We start from the raw sequence: 15,907 nt of genomic DNA, 5'->3' as shown, positions 1-15,907 counted from the left end.
TGTGCAGGGGGTTGGACTAGATGACGTCCATAAACGTGCTGCAAAATGATGTTGCAGTGCAGGAAGTGGGCCTGGCCTGTGCGACCAAGACCTGGGTGAGGGAGGGCAAAACTGTCGCCCTGAAAGAACTTGCTTCCTTCCCCCCCCCCCCCCCCAGGATGCTTGGCTCTTCATCAGTCATTGAATCATAGAGTTGGAAGGGACCACCAGGGCGATCAAGTCCAACCCCCTGCACAATGCAGGAAATTCACAACTACCTCCCCCCACCACACCCCTAGTGACCAGAAGATGGCCAAGATGCCCTCCCTCTCATCATCTGCCTAAGGTCACAGAAGCAGCATTGCTGACAGATGGCCATCTAACCTCTTCTTAAAAACCTCCAGGGTAGGAGAGCTCACCACCTCCCGAGGAAGCCTGTTCCACTGAGGAACCGCTCTAACTGTTAGAAAATTCTTCCTAATGTCTAGACGGAAACTCTTTTGATTTAATTTCAACCCGTTGGTTCTGGTCTGACCTTCTTGAGCAACAGAAAACAGCTCGGCACCCTCCTCTATATGACAGCCCTTCAAGTACTTGAACATGGTTATCATATCCCCTCTCAGTCTTCTCTTCAGGCTCAACATACCCATCTCCTTCAACCTTTCCTCATAGGACTTGTTCTCCAGACCCCTCACCATCTCTGTTGCCCTTCTCTGGACACGTTCCAGCTTGTCTACATCTTTCTTAAATTGTGGTGCCCAAAACTGAACACAGTACTCTAGCTGAGGTCTAACCAGAGCGGAGTAAAGCGATGCCATCACTTCGTGTGATCTGGACACTATACTTCTGTTGATGCAGCCCAAGACTGCATTTGCCTTTTTAGTTACAGCATCACACTGCTGACTCATGTTCAATGTTTGGTCTACTAAGACCCCAAGATCCTTTTCACACACACTACTGCTCAAACAAGTCTCCCCCATCCTATAATTATGCATTTGATTTTTCCTACCTAAATGCAGAACTTTACATTTGTCTTTGTTGAAGTGCATTTTATTAGTTCTAGCCCTTTCTCCAGCCTGTCAAGATCATCCTGCATCTTGGCTCTGTCTTCTACCGTATTTGCTACCCCTCCCAATTTAGTATCATCTGCAAATTTAATAAGTATCCCTTCTATTCCTTCATCCAAATCATTTATAAAGATGTTGAACAACACAGGGCCCAGCACAGATCCCTGAGGAACTCCACTAGTCACTTCTCTCCAAATGGACGAGGAACCATGAACTAGCACTCTTTGGGTACGATCTGTCAACCAGTTGCAGATCCACCTAACAATAATAGGATCTAAACCACATTTTCCCAATTTGTCAACTAGAATACTATGTGGAGCCTTATCAAAAGCGTTACTGAAATCTAGAGAAACTATGTCTACAGCATTCCCCTGATCCAGCAAGGTAGTAACTTTGTCAAAAAAGGAGATAAGATTAGTCTGACATGACTTATTCTTGAGAAACCCATGCTGGCTCTTAGCTATCAGATCCATCCTTTCTAAATGCTCAAGGATGGACTGTTTGATGATTTTGTTAAGTCCGAGACTTAAGTGCCAGATGCACTCGCAGATACCCTTCCAAGCCTCCTAGAGGGGGTCTCGCAGTGGGCCTTGAGATACCCTGTGCTTATAGCTCTGAGGGACTTCCTCTTCTGCATCTTGGGCTTCGGACCTGGTGTACGGCTCTCACAGTTTGTATCGGGTCCCACACATCAAGCAGGCCCCACACGCTGGACTTGGGACTTTCTCGATGGGTGTGGACGGGACGGGCTGGAGTTGGCAACAATAACCTGTTTTAGTCTCCTTTACCAGGTGAACTCCTCCGGGGCATCCTAAGGGGGGGGGCATGGAGGTTGGCACTTTCACACACACACCTTGCTGTGGCAAGGTAGATAAGTGTTGCAAAGGCCCTAACCCCTGGCTCGTTTCTCCAGAAACTCCTGGAGGCATGTGATCGGAACCGGGTGAAAGTGGAGGAGTGCCAGCGCTTTGCCAAGCAGTACATTGACGCCATCAAGGTGAGGCTGGGGTCCCGGTGGGCCCCAGAGGAGCAGGAGCTGTTTCTGAAGGGGGGGCTGGGCTTTAGGTGCTGATCTGACCCCCAACCCTCATTTTCCCCCAAGGATTATGAGCTGCAGTTGGTGACATACAAGGCCCAGGTGGAGCCGGTGGTCTCCCCAGCCAAGAAGCCCAAATTTCAGTCTGCGTCAGACAGCATCATCCAGGAGGTAAGGGGCGGGGAGGAGGGAGTCCAGTGAGCTTTTGACGGCAGGCAAAGGGCCCCCGGGGGTCCTGAGTTGCTGGCAGTGGAGGCCAGCGTCCTGGCTGCCTTCTTGGGGCAGGAGGGGGGCGAGGGGGCGCCCATCGTTGGTTGCCATCCTTGGTCGGAAGTGCCTCTCGCCTCCCCGCCTGGCAGGCTTTGGGGCTGCCCCTTTCCGGAGCGCTGACGGTCTCACCTTTGGTCATGCAGTACGTGGACCTCCGGACTCAATACAGTGAGCTGACCACGCTGACCAGCCAGTACATCAAGTTCATCACCGAGACCCTTCGGCGGCTGGAGGAAGAGGAGGTGAGGGGGCGGCCGGTGGGAGGGGAGGGCTAGGGGCCCAGCATGCCTTGGCTGCATCTTCCCCTGCCCTAGGTCCCCTGGCAGCCCCAACCCCTCTGCCTTTGGCACCACTAACCATGGCCTGTCCCTGCAGGCGCCCCGTGGACGGAGCTTGCTCTCTCTCTCTCTCTCTGTCTCTCTGTCTCTTGGCCCCCATGCCAGCAGGGCTTGGCGCTCGGCCTGGTCCGAAGGGGCACTTCCCAGATACACTCAGTGCTGCTCTCTTGCCCTTCCCCCTTCCCCCTCCCCAGCTCGCTGGCCGGCCTTCTGCTGTGTTTCTCCTCGTTCCCAGCTGCTCTGGTCACCTCTCTAACTCTTGGTTTCTGCCCCGGCAGTCGAGCCCCTTTGCGGGCGCTTTGTCTTGGGGGATGTTTGTGTTGGTGGGGATCTAATGGAGGGGGTGGCGCCACCAGGAGGACCCCCCCGGGCGTTGCTGCACCAGGTACTCCGCTACACGCGTCACCCCCCCTCCACCCTCCTGCTTGTCTCATCGTGGTGTTCTCCCCCCCCTCCCCCCCTTTGCACTCTTGTCTCAGGTCGGGGGCCCTTGTGGTGTTTAGTGGGGTGGTGGACTCAGTACTGCATGCAGCAAAGGATGTGGAGGTGTGGTAGGGGGCTAGTCTGGCCCCACGACTGGAGCCAGCTGGGAGGAAAGGAGGGCTTGTTGCTGAGCTCCACACTCCTCTTGTCGCAAACACGCACCCCCCCCCTTTCCTGCTGTCTGTATCACCTGGCCAGGAGTCTCAACCCCCACCCCCAGGTGTTTTCCTGGACTGCCAGGCTTCATGGCTTCTCTCTGGTGTGCTCTGTCCACGCTCCCCTGCTCCCCGGGGGTGTCTCTCGGTTTCTCGCAGAGGTGAGTCAGCCACCTCTCTCTTGTGCTGCCTGCTGTCTTGAGCTTCCTGTCGTCAGGTATCCTGGAGGTGCTTCTGGCTTCAGGGGGCTGCTTTTTGAGCCCAGGAGTGGGAGGTCTCTCTGGGCCCTCTCTGCACAGTCTTGGGCTGCTTGGGCTTGCCCGGTGGGACCCATCTCTTACGGCCTGATGTTCTGAGTCCAGCGGAGGCTTGCCAGCTGCATTTCCCCCAGGGGGGTCATTTGTCTTGGGCTCTGCTTGTCTTCTGTGTGTGTCCATCTGTCCCGGGTCTGCTGCTCGCCCTGCTCCCTCACCTGTTGCACTAAGCGCCGGGCAGGAGCGCTGCGTCATTGTCCTCAGCCCCGAATGAAGCCGCTGGGGGGGGGCTGCCCCACCCCTCGGCCCCCCTCACCCCTGCCAAGCCCCCTCTGGTGATCTCTCTCTCTTTCCCCTTTTCTTTGCACCGTCCCCGCAGAAAGCAGCCGAGAAGCTGAAGAAGGAGGAGCAGCGGCGGCTGGCCGAGGTGGAGGCTCAGCTGGAGAAGCAGAGGCAGCTGGCCGAGGCCCACGCCCGAGCCAAGGCCCAGGCGGAGCAGGAGGCCCAGGAGCTGCAGCAGCGCATGCAGGAGGAGGTCAGCAAGCGGCAGCTGGTCGCCGTGGACGCCGCGCAGCAGAAGCAGAACATCCAGCAGGAGCTGTCGCAGATGAAGCTGAACTCCGACCTGCAGATCCAGTCCCAGCTGCAGCTGATGGAGGAGGCCGAGCTGAGCCGCAAGAGAGTGGAGGAGGAGATCCGCATCATCCGCCTGCAGCTCACCACCACCGAGAAGCAGAAGCTGGGTGCCGAGGAGGAGCTGCAGGCGCTGCGGGCCCGGGCGGAGGAGGCCGAGCGGCAGAAGAGGCTGGCCCAGGAGGAGGCCGAGCGCCTGCGCAAGCAGGTCGCCGAGGAGGCCCAGAAGAAGAGGGAGGCCGAGGAGGAGCTGAAGCGCAAGGTGCAGGCCCAGCAGCAGGCGGCACGGGAGAAGCAGGCGGCACTGGAGGACCTGGAGGCCTTGCGCCTGCAGGCCGAGGAGGCGGAGCGCAGGATGAAGCAGGCCGAGCTGGAGAAAGAGCGGCAGATCCAGGTGGCCCAGGAGGTGGCCCTGAGAAGCTCCGAGGCGGACCTGCAGAGCCGGCGCCTCTCCTTCGCCGAGAAGACGGCCCAGCTGGAGCTCTCCCTCAAGCAGGAGCACATCACCGTCACCCACCTGCAGGAGGAGGCCGAGCGCCTGCGCAGGCAGCAGTTGGAAGCCGAGCAGGCCCGAGACGAGGCGGAGAAGGAGCTGGAGAAGTGGCGCCAGAAGGCCAACGAGGCCCTGCGGCTGCGGCTGCAGGCGGAGGAGGTGGCCCACAAGAAGGCCCTGGCCCAGGAGGAGGCCGAGAAGCAGAAGGAGGACGCCGAGCGGGAGGCCCGGAAGCGGGCCAAGGCCGAGGAGTCCGCCCTGCGCCAGAAGGAGCTGGCCGAGGAAGAGCTGGAGAAGCAGCGGCGGCTGGCCGAGGGCACCGCCCAGCACAAGCTGCAGGCCGAGCAGGAGCTGATCCGCCTGAAGGCCGAGATGGAGAACGGGGAGCAGCAGCGCCTCCTGCTCGAGGAGGAGCTCTTCCGCCTCAAGGCGGAGGTGAGCGAAGCCATCCAGAAGCGAAAGGAGCTGGAGGAGGAGCTGGCCAAGCTGCGGGCCGAGATGGAGCTGCTGCTGCGGAGCAAGGCCAAGGCCGAGGAGGAGTCCCGCTCCACCAGCGAGAAGTCCAAGCAGATCCTGGAGGTCGAGGCCAGCAAGCTGCGGGAGCTGGCGGAAGAGGCGGCCCGGCTGCGGGCCCTCTCCGAGGAAGCCAAGCGGCAGCGGCAGCTGGCCGAGGAAGAAGCGGCCCGGCAGCGGGCAGAGGCCGAGCGGATCCTCAAGGAGAAGCTGGCGGCCATCAACGAAGCCTCGCAGCTGAAGGCCGAGGCCGAAATCGCCTTGAAGGAAAAGGAGGCTGAGAACGAGCGGCTACGGCGTTTGGCGGAGGATGAGGCCTACCAGCGGCGGCAGCTGGAGGAGCAGGCGGCACAGCACAAGCGCGACATCGAGGAGAAGATCGCCCAGCTGAAGCAGTCCTCGGCCAGCGAGCTGGAGAGGCAGAAGGGCCTCGTGGACGACACGCTGAAGCAGCGGCGCATCATCGAGGAAGAAATCCGGATCCTCAAGATCCAGTTTGAGAAGGCCTCTGTGGGAAAGGCAGACCTGGAGGAAGAGCTTGGCAAGATTAAGCACAGTGCGGAGATGGTCCAGCAGAGCAAAGAGCAAGCTGAGCGTGAGGCAGAGAAGTTGCGACAGCTGGCCGGGGAGGAGGAGAACCGCCGCAGAGAGGCTGAAGAGAAGGTCCAGAAGATCCTGCTTGCCGAGCGAGAGGCCGGCCGGCAGCGTAAAGCAGCCCTGGAGGAGGTGGAACGCCTGAAGGCCAGGGTGGAGGAAGCCAAGAAGCAGAAGGAGCTGGCCGAGCGCGAGTCGGAGAGGCAGATCCAGCTGGCGCAGGAGGCTGCTCAGAAGAGGATTGCTGCCGAGGAGAAGGCCCACCTGGTGGCCGTGCGGCAGAAGGAGCAGGAGATGCTGCAGACAAGGCAGCAGGAGCAGAGCCTGCTGGACAAGCTGAGGGAGGAAGCCGCCCGGGCCAGGAAGGCCGCCGAGGAAGCCGAGCAGGCCCGAGTCAAGGCCGAGCAGGAGGCCACTTTGTCCCGGCAGCTGGTAGAGGAGGCTGAGCGCCTGAAGCAGCACGCGGAGGAGGAAGCGCAGGCCCAAGCCAAGGCGCAGGGGGAGGCCGAGAAGCTCCGGAAGGAGGCCGAGCGGGAGGCGGCCAAGAGGGCGCAAGCAGAGAAAGCTGCTCTCCGGCAGAAGCAACTGGCTGATGCAGACATGGAGAAGCATAAGAAGTTTGCTGAGCAGACTCTGCGGCAGAAGGCCCAGGTGGAGCAGGAGCTGGCCAAGGTCAAGCTGCAGCAGGAGGAAACCGACCACCAGAAGAACATCTTGGAAGAGGAGCTGCAGCGGCTGAAGGACGAGGTGACTGAAGCCATGAAGCAGAAGGCCCAGGCCGAGGAGGAGCTCTTCAAGGTGAAGATCCACATGGAGGAGCTGATCAAGCTGAAAACACGCATCGAGGAGGAGAACAAGGTGCTCATCATGAAGGACAAGGACAACATGCAGAAGTTCCTGGTGGAAGAGGCAGAGAAGATGAAGCAGGTGGCGGAGGAGGCCGCTCGGCTGAGTGTGGAGGCGCAGGAGGCCGCTCGCATGAGGAAGCTTGCGGAGGAGGATCTCGCACAGCAGCGGGCCCTGGCCGAGAAGATCCTCAAGGAGAAGATGCAGGCTGTGCAGGAAGCCACGCGGCTGAAGGCGGAGGCGGAAGTGCTGCAGAAGCAGAAGGACCTGGCCCAGGAACACGCCAAGAAGCTGCAGGAAGACAAGGACCAGATGCTGCAGCAGTTGGCGGAGGAGACAGAGGGCTTCCAGAGGACCTTGGAGGCGGAGCGCAAGCGGCAGCTGGAAATGAGCGCCGACGCAGAGCGCCTGAAGCTGCAAGTGTCCGAGATGAGCCGGGCCCAGGCCAAGGCGGAGGAAGAGGCCCGGCGGTTCAAGAAGCAGGCGGAGGAGATCAGCCAGAAGCTGCACCAGACGGAGCTGTCCACCCAGGAGAAGATGACGCTGGTGCAGACCCTGGAGATCCAGAGGCACCAGAGCGGACAGGATGCCGAGAAGCTGAGGCAAGCCATCGCGGAGCTGGAGAAGGAGAAGGAGAAGCTGAAGCGGGAGGCCGGCCTGCTGCAGCAGAAGGCAGAAGAGGTACCGGTCCCCCAAGTGGTCACTTACCTCGGGCGGGGGGGCGTTCTTTAGAAAAGCTGCTCGCTCTGCCTTGTCACGCCAAGTGAGGAGGAAAGCCCACACGTACACATGCAGCTTCCCTAGATTTCTGAGCAGGTGTGGGCGGCTGGTCAAATGGCCCTTGCAGGTGACCCTGTCCTCTGTACTGTCAACGTGTGCCACGTTCCCCCATCATCAGGGCAGCTAGTAAGAAATCCCAGGTATATTAGTGGGGTGGATGGAAAGGCTGCCAAGAGTTGTCCAGTTCTCCGTGTTCGCATCTGAAGCACACATTTGGGGTCTCTCGCACTCACTGCTCCAGGTTGAGCCCCAGTTTTGCTGCTGCTCAATAGTGGAGCTCCCCTTCTAGTGTTCCATTCAAAACCACCCACTCAGCCGCCACTCAGGGGCCAGGCTGGCCCTGATCCTGGGGCTGGTATTATCTCCCGAGCTGGTAACCCTGTCAGCAAATGGCGGGATGGCAAGAAGAAGGCCAGTGAGTTGAAGGGCCTTTGGGGAGGGCTGAGTTGGGGCCTGAGGAAAGCTGATTGCCTTGCAAACTCTGGCAGGGTTGAAATTAAATCAAAAGAGTTTCTGTCTAGACATTAGGAAGAATTTTCTAACAGAGCGGTTCCTCAGTGGAACAGGCTTCCTCGGGAGGTGGTGAGCTCTCCTTCCCTGGAGGTTTTTAGGTTGGATGGCCATCTGTCAGCAATGCTGATTCTATGACCTTAGGCAGTTCATGAGAGGGAGGGCACCTTGGCCATCTTCTGGGCATGGATTAGGGGTCACTGGGGGCGTTTGCAGGGGAGGTAGTTGGGAATTTCCTGCATTGTGCAGGGGGTTGGACTAGATGACCCTGGTGGTCCCTTCCAACTCTATGATTCTAGGGATGGGCCCTCTCTCTGGCTAGGCCTAAGTTGCGTCAAGCCCCCTGCCCAAAGCTTGGGTCTCCCGCCAGGCCATTCAGAGCACAGTTGCAGCTGCGAGATGCCTGCAGCCCTTCGTCTAGACGGCACCCTTGTGCCAGTTGGGGCTCCGCAACTTGGAATGGGGGAGGGGAGGGGTTGGGGGCGAGGAAGGTAGACATGGACCAAGTCGTGGACCGTGTGAAGAGAGAGATGATTTCCTCCGCCCCCACAAAGCACCCATGCTGTAGCTCCTTAACTGGACATGGCTGGTGGCGTGTTGAGGGCAAAAAAACCCCATTCCTGAATAAACTGATGAATGAAGTAGCATGTGAGGAAAGCACTTGCCTACAATAACATAAATGAACCTGTTAGGCAACAGGACTCTCGGTTGTAATTATCTCATGGAAGTATTTTGTTAGACTTAGGTGACAGCCGCTGTCCCAGAAACTTATGAAAAGGAGGCCTGTTCAGGGCCCTGAACCCTAAAAGCACCCTCAAGCTGAGTGAGGGAAGCACCAGGGAAGGATTCATGTCACTGTCCTGGGAAAGCCAGCAAGGGGAGGCTCCAGCCTTCCTGTGCAGATCCTCTTTCTTCCACATATCCATCTTTTCCCCTTTTGCAAGCCGATGATGGCCCAGTCATCAGTAAAAGCGATTCCTGATTTCAGTAGTCGGGTTCTGCTCTTTGAGAAGGGAATGTGGTTGCTTTGCACTGCCCCCTCTGCCCCCCCCCCATCCTCTGGTTTGACCTACGTGGAGCACAGAGTCGCTGCCTCCCGGCTCCTTCTGTCCAAGGCAGTGCTGGCCTTGTGGCTTCTCCTCCGTGGGCTCCCCTGCCAGCCCCCTCCCACGGAAGCCTCCCTCTGCCATCAGCTCCTCACTAGCGCTCTTTTCTGCTCTCCTCCCTAGATGCAGATGGCCCAGAAGGAGCAGCTGCGCCAGGAGACACAGATGCTCCAGCAGTCGTTCCTCTCGGAGAAGGACACGCTCCTGCAGAAGGAGAGATTCGTCGAGGAGGAGAAGGCGAAGCTGGAGAAACTCTTCCAGGACGAAGTGAACAAAGCGCGGGGCCTGAAGGCGGAGCAGGACCGTCAGCAGAAGGAGATGGAGGAGGAGAAGCAGCGGCTGAGGGGCAACCTGGAGGAGGCCAGGAAGAAGCAAGCAGAGGCGGAGGAGAACGTCCGCCTGAAGCAGGAGGAGCTGCAGCGCCTGGAGGAGCAGCGGCGGCAGCAGGAGAAGCGGCTCGCTGAGGAGAACCAGAAGCTGAGGGAGAAACTGGAGCGCCTGCAAGAGGAGCACCGGGCGGCCCTGGCTCAGACCCGAGAGATCATGATCCAGACGGACGACCTGCTGCAGGTGGCCGCGGTTCCTTCCCTCCAAGCGCCTCCACTGAAAGCCGTGCCCAACGGGAGAGACGTGGTAGACGGCATAGCTCAAAATGGCGAGCCAGAGTTAGCCTTCGATGGCATCCGGCAGAAAGTGCCTGCCCAGAAGCTGGCGGAGGCTGGCATCTTAAGCAGAGAGAACCTGGAGAAGCTGGCCAAAGGCACGGTGACCACGGAGCAGCTGTCGCAGAGGGACGACATCAGGAGGTACCTGCAAGGAACGAGCAGCATCGCCGGCCTGCTGATCAAGCCGGCCAATGAGAAGATGAGCATCTATCAGGCCTGGAAGCGGCAGCTGCTGAGCCCGGGCACGGCTCTCATCCTGCTGGAGGCCCAGGCAGCTTCTGGCTTCATCGTAGACCCTGTGAGGAACAGGAGAATGTCTGTCAACGAGGCCGTGAAGGAAGGCATGGTTGGCCCAGAGCTGCACAACAAACTGCTGTCTGCTGAGAGGGCGGTGACTGGCTATAAAGACCCCTACACCGGGGACAAGATCTCCCTCTTCCAGGCCATGACGAAGGACCTCATTGTGAAGGATCACGGCATTCGACTCCTGGAGGCCCAGATTGCTACCGGGGGCATCATAGACCCCATCAACAGTCACCGGCTGCCCGTTCAAGCGGCGTACAAGCGAGGCTACTTCGACGAGGCGATGCAGCAGATCCTGTCTGACCCAACTGATGACACCAAGGGCTTCTTTGACCCCAACACCCATGAGAATCTGACCTACCTGCAGCTGATGGAGAGGTGTGTGACTGACCCAGAGACGGGCCTCTTCCTCCTGCCCCTGACGGGCAAAGCGGCCGCGGGGGAGCTGGCCTGCACTGACCAGGAGGCCAAAGACGTCTTCCAGAAAGCCACCGTCTCTGCACCCTTTGGCAAGTTTAAGGGCAAGACTGTAACCATCTGGGAAATCATAAACTCTGAGTATTTCACTGAGGAGCAAAGGCGGGACCTGCTGCGCCAGTACAAGACAGGGAAGATCACTGTGGAGAAGATCATCAAAGTGATCATCACAGTGGTGGAGGAGAGCGAGAAGAAGAGCCAGCTCTGCTTCGATGGCCTCCGAGCTCCTGTTCCCGCCGCTGAGCTCCTGGAGAGCAACATTCTCAACCAAGATCTTTACAACCAGCTGCAACAGGGGAAGAAGTCCGTGAAGGACGTTGCCGGCGTTGATTCCATTAAGAGGTATCTGAAGGGCAGCAGCGCCATCGCGGGGGTCTTGGTGGAATCCACTGGCCAGAAGCTGTTGCTCAGTGAGGCCTTGAAGAAAAGCCTCCTCAAGCCAGAGGTCGCCCTCATGCTTCTGGAGGCCCAGGCTGGCACCGGGTACATCCTTGACCCAGTGAGGAACGAGATGCTCCCAGTGGACGAGGCGGTGCGGGCCGGCATGGTTGGGCCCGAGTTGCACGAGAAGCTGCTCTCCGCAGAGAAAGCTGTGACCGGCTACAAGGATCCCTACACGGGGCAGGTGGTCCCTCTCTTCCAGGCTCTGCAGAAAGGCCTCATCCCTAAGGACACGGGGATCCGCCTGCTGGACGCCCAGCTGGCCACCGGTGGCATCATCGACCCCGTCCACAGCCACCGCCTCCCTCTGGAGGCTGCCTGCAGGCGGGGCTGCTTCAGCGAGGAGATGCACAAGGCGTTGTCTGCGCCAGCCGACGAGGCCAAGCTGTACTATGACCCCAACGGCCAGGAACGCATCACCTACACTCAGCTGCAGGCTAGGTGCCCAGTGGACAAGCAGACAGGGCTCCACCTGCTCCCGCTCTCAGAGCAGGCCATCCGCATGCAGCAGGAAGAAGTCTACTCGGACAGTCAGGCCAAGGAGTCCTTTGACAAGACGGCCATCGAAGTGCCCGCCGGCAACTTGAAGGGCAAGACAGTCACCATCTGGGAGCTGATCCACTCCGAATATTTCACGGAAGAGCAACGGAGGGAGCTGATCCGGCAGTACAAATCGGGCAAGGTGACCATCGAGCGGGTCATCAAAATCATCATCACCATTGTTGAAGAGGCGGAGGCCAAGAAGCAAGAGAAGCTGACGTTCAGCGGCCTGCGGGCCCCGGTACCTGCGAGCCGGCTGCTGGAGTCCAGGATCCTAAGCGAGGGCCAGTACGAGCAGCTGAAGGACGGGCGCAAGTCTGTGAAGGAGCTCTCTGAGGCGGAGGCCGTCCGGCGGTTCCTGCAGGGGAGCGAGGCCGTGGCCGGCGTCTATGTAGAAGGGACCAAGGAGAAGCTGAGCATCTACGAGGCCATGCGGAGGAACCTGCTCTTGCCCAGCACGGCCGCCATCCTCCTGGAGGCCCAGGCGGCCACGGGGTTCCTGGTCGACCCCATCAGGAACCAGAAGATGTATGTGAACGAGGCGGTGAAGGCTGGCCTCGTGGGGCCGGAGCTGCATGAGAAGCTGCTGTCTGCAGAGAAGGCGGTCACGGGGTACAAAGACCCTTACTCGGGGAACACCATTTCTCTCTTTGAGGCCCTGAAGAAAGGACTGGTCCTGAGGGAGCACGCCACCCGCCTGCTGGAGGCCCAGCTGGCCACAGGGGGCATCATCGACCCTGTGCACAGTCACCGCCTGCCCGTGGAGGTGGCCTACAGGCGGGGCTACCTGGACGAAGCCATGAACCGAACCCTCTCAGACCCTACGGATGACACCAAGGGCTTTTTTGACCCCAACACTAAGGAGAACCTGACCTACTTGCAACTGAAGGAGAGGTGCGTTGAAGATCCCGAGACCGGCCTCTACCTCCTGCCCCTGACACAGCCTGAGAGGCCCGCAATAGTGGAGACCACCCAAGTGTACACAGAGGCAGAGACCAAGAAGGTGTTTGAGGAGACACAGATTGACATTCCAGTGGGAGACATGGCCGGCTCCTCCATGACCCTGTGGGACATCATGCACTCCGACCTCCTCCCTGAGGAGCAGCGCAAGCGGCTGATGGAGGAGTTCCGCTCGGGCCAGGTGACCAAGGAGCGCATGATCATCATCATCATTGAAATCATAGAGAAAACTGAGATCATCCGGCAGCAAGACCTCACCTCCTACGATTACGTCCGGCGCCGCATCACCGCTGAAGACCTGTATGAGGCCAGGATCATCTCCCTGGAGATATACAATGAGCTGAAGCAAAGCTCCAAGACCATCCGCGAGGTTCTAGAGATAGAAACCATCTGGAAGTATCTCTATGGCACCGGCTGCATCACTGGCATCTACATCCCATCCAGCAAGCAGAAGCTCGGCATCTACCAGGCTCTGAAGAAAGGGCTGATCAGTCCAGAGGTGGCGCGACCCTTGCTGGAAGCCCAGGCTGCCACAGGCTTCATCGTTGACCCCATCAAAAACGAGATGTTAACGGTTGACGAGGCTGTCCGGAAAGGGGTGGTGGGCCCCGAAATGCACGACCGGCTTCTGTCCGCCGAGAGAGCTGTGACTGGCTACCGTGACCCTTACAGCGAGCAGAAAATCTCTCTTTTCCAGGCCATGAAGAAAGATCTCATCCCTTCTGAAGAAGCCCTCCGACTGCTGGATGCCCAGCTGGCCACAGGAGGCGTAGTAGACCCTCACCTGGGCTTCCACCTGCCCTTGGAAATTGCCTACCAGCGCGGCTACCTCAACAGAGAGACTTACGAGAGACTGTCCGAGCCCAGCGAGGTCCGCAGCTACGTGGACCCTTCCACGGACGAGAAGCTCAGCTACGCGCAGATCCTCAAACGATGCAAGAAAGATGAGAACACCGGCTGCCTGCTGCTGCCGCTTGGCGACACCCGGAAGCTGACTTTCCGAGGCCTGAGGAAGCAGATCACCGTGGAGGAGCTGGTGCGCTCCAAGGTCATGGATGAAGCGACGGCTCAGCGCCTCCAGGATGGCCTCACCTCTGTGGAGGAGGTCTCCAAAAACCTGCAGAAGTTCTTGGAGGGCACCAGCTGCATCGCCGGGGTCTACGTGGACTCCACGAAGGAGAGGCTGTCCGTGTACCAGGCAATGAAAAAGGGCATCATCCGTCCCGGCACAGCCTTTGAGCTGCTGGAAGCTCAGGCGGCCACCGGATACGTCATTGACCCCATCAAGGGCCTCAAACTGACGGTGGAGGAGTCGGTGCGCATGGGGATTGTGGGCCCAGAGTTTAAGGACAAGCTGCTTTCTGCAGAGCGAGCAGTGACCGGCTACAAGGACCCCTACTCAGGCAAACTGGTCTCCCTGTTCCAAGCCATGAAGAAGGGGCTGATCCTGAAAGATCACGGGATCCGGCTGCTGGAAGCTCAGATTGCTACAGGAGGCATTATTGATCCAGAGGAGAGTCATCGCTTGCCTGTAGAGGTAGCGTACAAGAGAGGTCTATTTGATGAGGAAATGAATGAGATCCTGTTAGATCCCAGTGACGACACCAAAGGGTTCTTTGACCCTAACACAGAGGAGAACCTGACATACCTGCAGCTGATGGAAAGGTGCATCACAGACCCAGAGACGGGGCTTTGTCTTCTGCCCTTGAAGGAGAAGAAGCGGGAGAGGAAGACTTCCTCCAAGTCCTCTGTCCGCAAACGCAGGGTGGTGATTGTGGATCCAGAGACGGGGAAAGAAATGTCTGTGTACGAAGCCTACCGCAAAGGCCTCATTGACCACCAGACTTATTTGGAGCTGTCTGAGCAGGAGTGCGAATGGGAGGAGATCACCATTTCCTCCTCGGATGGGGTGGTCAAGTCAATGATCATCGACCGGCGGTCGGGGCGGCAGTACGATATCGACGATGCCATCGCCAAGGGGCTGATCGACCAGTCTGCCCTGGACCAGTATCGCTCAGGCTCCTTGTCCATTACGGAGTTTGCGGATATGTTGTCTGGCAACATGAGTGGATTCCGATCTCGGTCATCTTCCGTCGGCTCCTCTTCTTCCTATCCTATCAGCCCGGCCCACGTCAGAGGTCAGTTGACGTCTTGGAGCGATCCTGCGGAAGAGACTGGTCCTGTGGCCGGCATCCTGGACACGGACACCCTGGAGAAAGTGTCCATCACGGAGGCCATGCACCGCAACCTGGTGGACAACATCACCGGCCAGAGGCTGCTGGAGGCCCAGGCCTGCACTGGGGGGATCATTGACCCAAGCTCTGGGGAGAAGTTCGCCGTTGCCGATGCTGTCAACAAAGGCCTTGTTGACAAAACCATGGTGGACAGGATCAACCTGGCTCAGAAAGCTTTCAATGGTTTTGAGGACCCAAGAACCAAGTCCAAGATGTCCGCCGCGCAGGCCCTGAAGAAAGGCTGGCTGTACTACGAGGCCGGCCAGCGGTTCCTGGAAGTGCAGTACCTGACAGGGGGGCTGATTGAGCCCGACGCAACCGGCCGGGTCTCGCTTGATGAGGCGCTGCAGAAGGGCACCATCGATGCCCGGACCGCCCAGAAGCTGCGGGATGTGAACACCTACTCCAAGTACCTGACCTGTCCCAAAACCAAGCTCAAGATCTCCTACAAGGAGGCCATGGACAGGAGCATGGTGGAGGAAGGGACCGGCCTGCGCTTGCTCGAAGCTTCCTCCCAGTCCAGCAAGGGCTACTACAGCCCCTACAACGTCAGCGGCTCCGGCTCCGCCTCTGGCTCTCGCTCGGGGTCACGAACTGGTTCTCGGCAGGGGTCCAGGCGAGGGAGCTTTGATGCGACGGGATCGGGCTTCTCCATGTCCTTCTCTTCCTCCTCCTACTCCGCATCCAGTTATGGGCGCAGATACCCATCTGGCCCCAGCAGCTGTGCTGATGCAGCTGGACTCAGCAGCCCCTCCTTCCGCCTGAACGGGAGCGGCGGGGGGGAGGAAAGCCAGCCAAAGCGCCTTGAGCGGCAGGGGCCGCCGCAGCTGTCCGTGGCGTAGAGCTCCGCCCGGCCCCCAGAAGCCTGAGATCACATTTATTCTGCTCTGCATGTGGTAAAGCTGCTGGCTAACCCCAATAATTATTGTTTGTTTGTTTTTATAATTTTTAAAACACCTTTTCTTCCAAAGCAGTGCCTAAAGTTTAACCAAAAAGACTAGATAAAATATATTAATATATATGATTGATCTGACAGTATTTGTATATTGTGAGAGGAGAGAGAGCCGGATCGCACCCCCTCCGTTCAGCCCTCAGCTGCACCTGGTTTCTGTTTGTACCATCTGCTGAGCAGCATCACCAGCCGTGTGCCAACCGGAAGCCTTTGGGTCCTTTTGTACCCTGACCAGCCAGGAGAAGAACTTTCCCCCCCACGAACTCTGCCAGTTCCAC

At 58.8% G+C, this 15,907-nt stretch overlaps 1 protein-coding gene across 1 annotated transcript in view; it reads left to right on the top strand.

Moving 5' to 3' along the window:
• Positions 1–15,907, top strand: part of PLEC (plectin) — a 149,902-nt gene that overhangs the window by 41,758 nt on the left and 92,237 nt on the right. The window contains exons 30-34 of the mRNA XM_056854575.1: positions 1,960–2,043; positions 2,149–2,253; positions 2,496–2,594; positions 3,962–7,342; positions 9,181–15,515. Coding sequence (XP_056710553.1) covers positions 1,960–2,043; positions 2,149–2,253; positions 2,496–2,594; positions 3,962–7,342; positions 9,181–15,515 — 10,004 coding nt within the window. The remainder of the gene's footprint in view (positions 1–1,959; positions 2,044–2,148; positions 2,254–2,495; positions 2,595–3,961; positions 7,343–9,180; positions 15,516–15,907) is intronic.

The sequence above is a fragment of the Euleptes europaea genome, chromosome 8 (genome assembly GCF_029931775.1).
Source record: "Euleptes europaea isolate rEulEur1 chromosome 8, rEulEur1.hap1, whole genome shotgun sequence".
Classification (NCBI taxonomy): domain Eukaryota; kingdom Metazoa; phylum Chordata; class Lepidosauria; order Squamata; family Sphaerodactylidae; genus Euleptes; species Euleptes europaea.
This window is presented reverse-complemented; position numbering and strand designations above follow the sequence as displayed.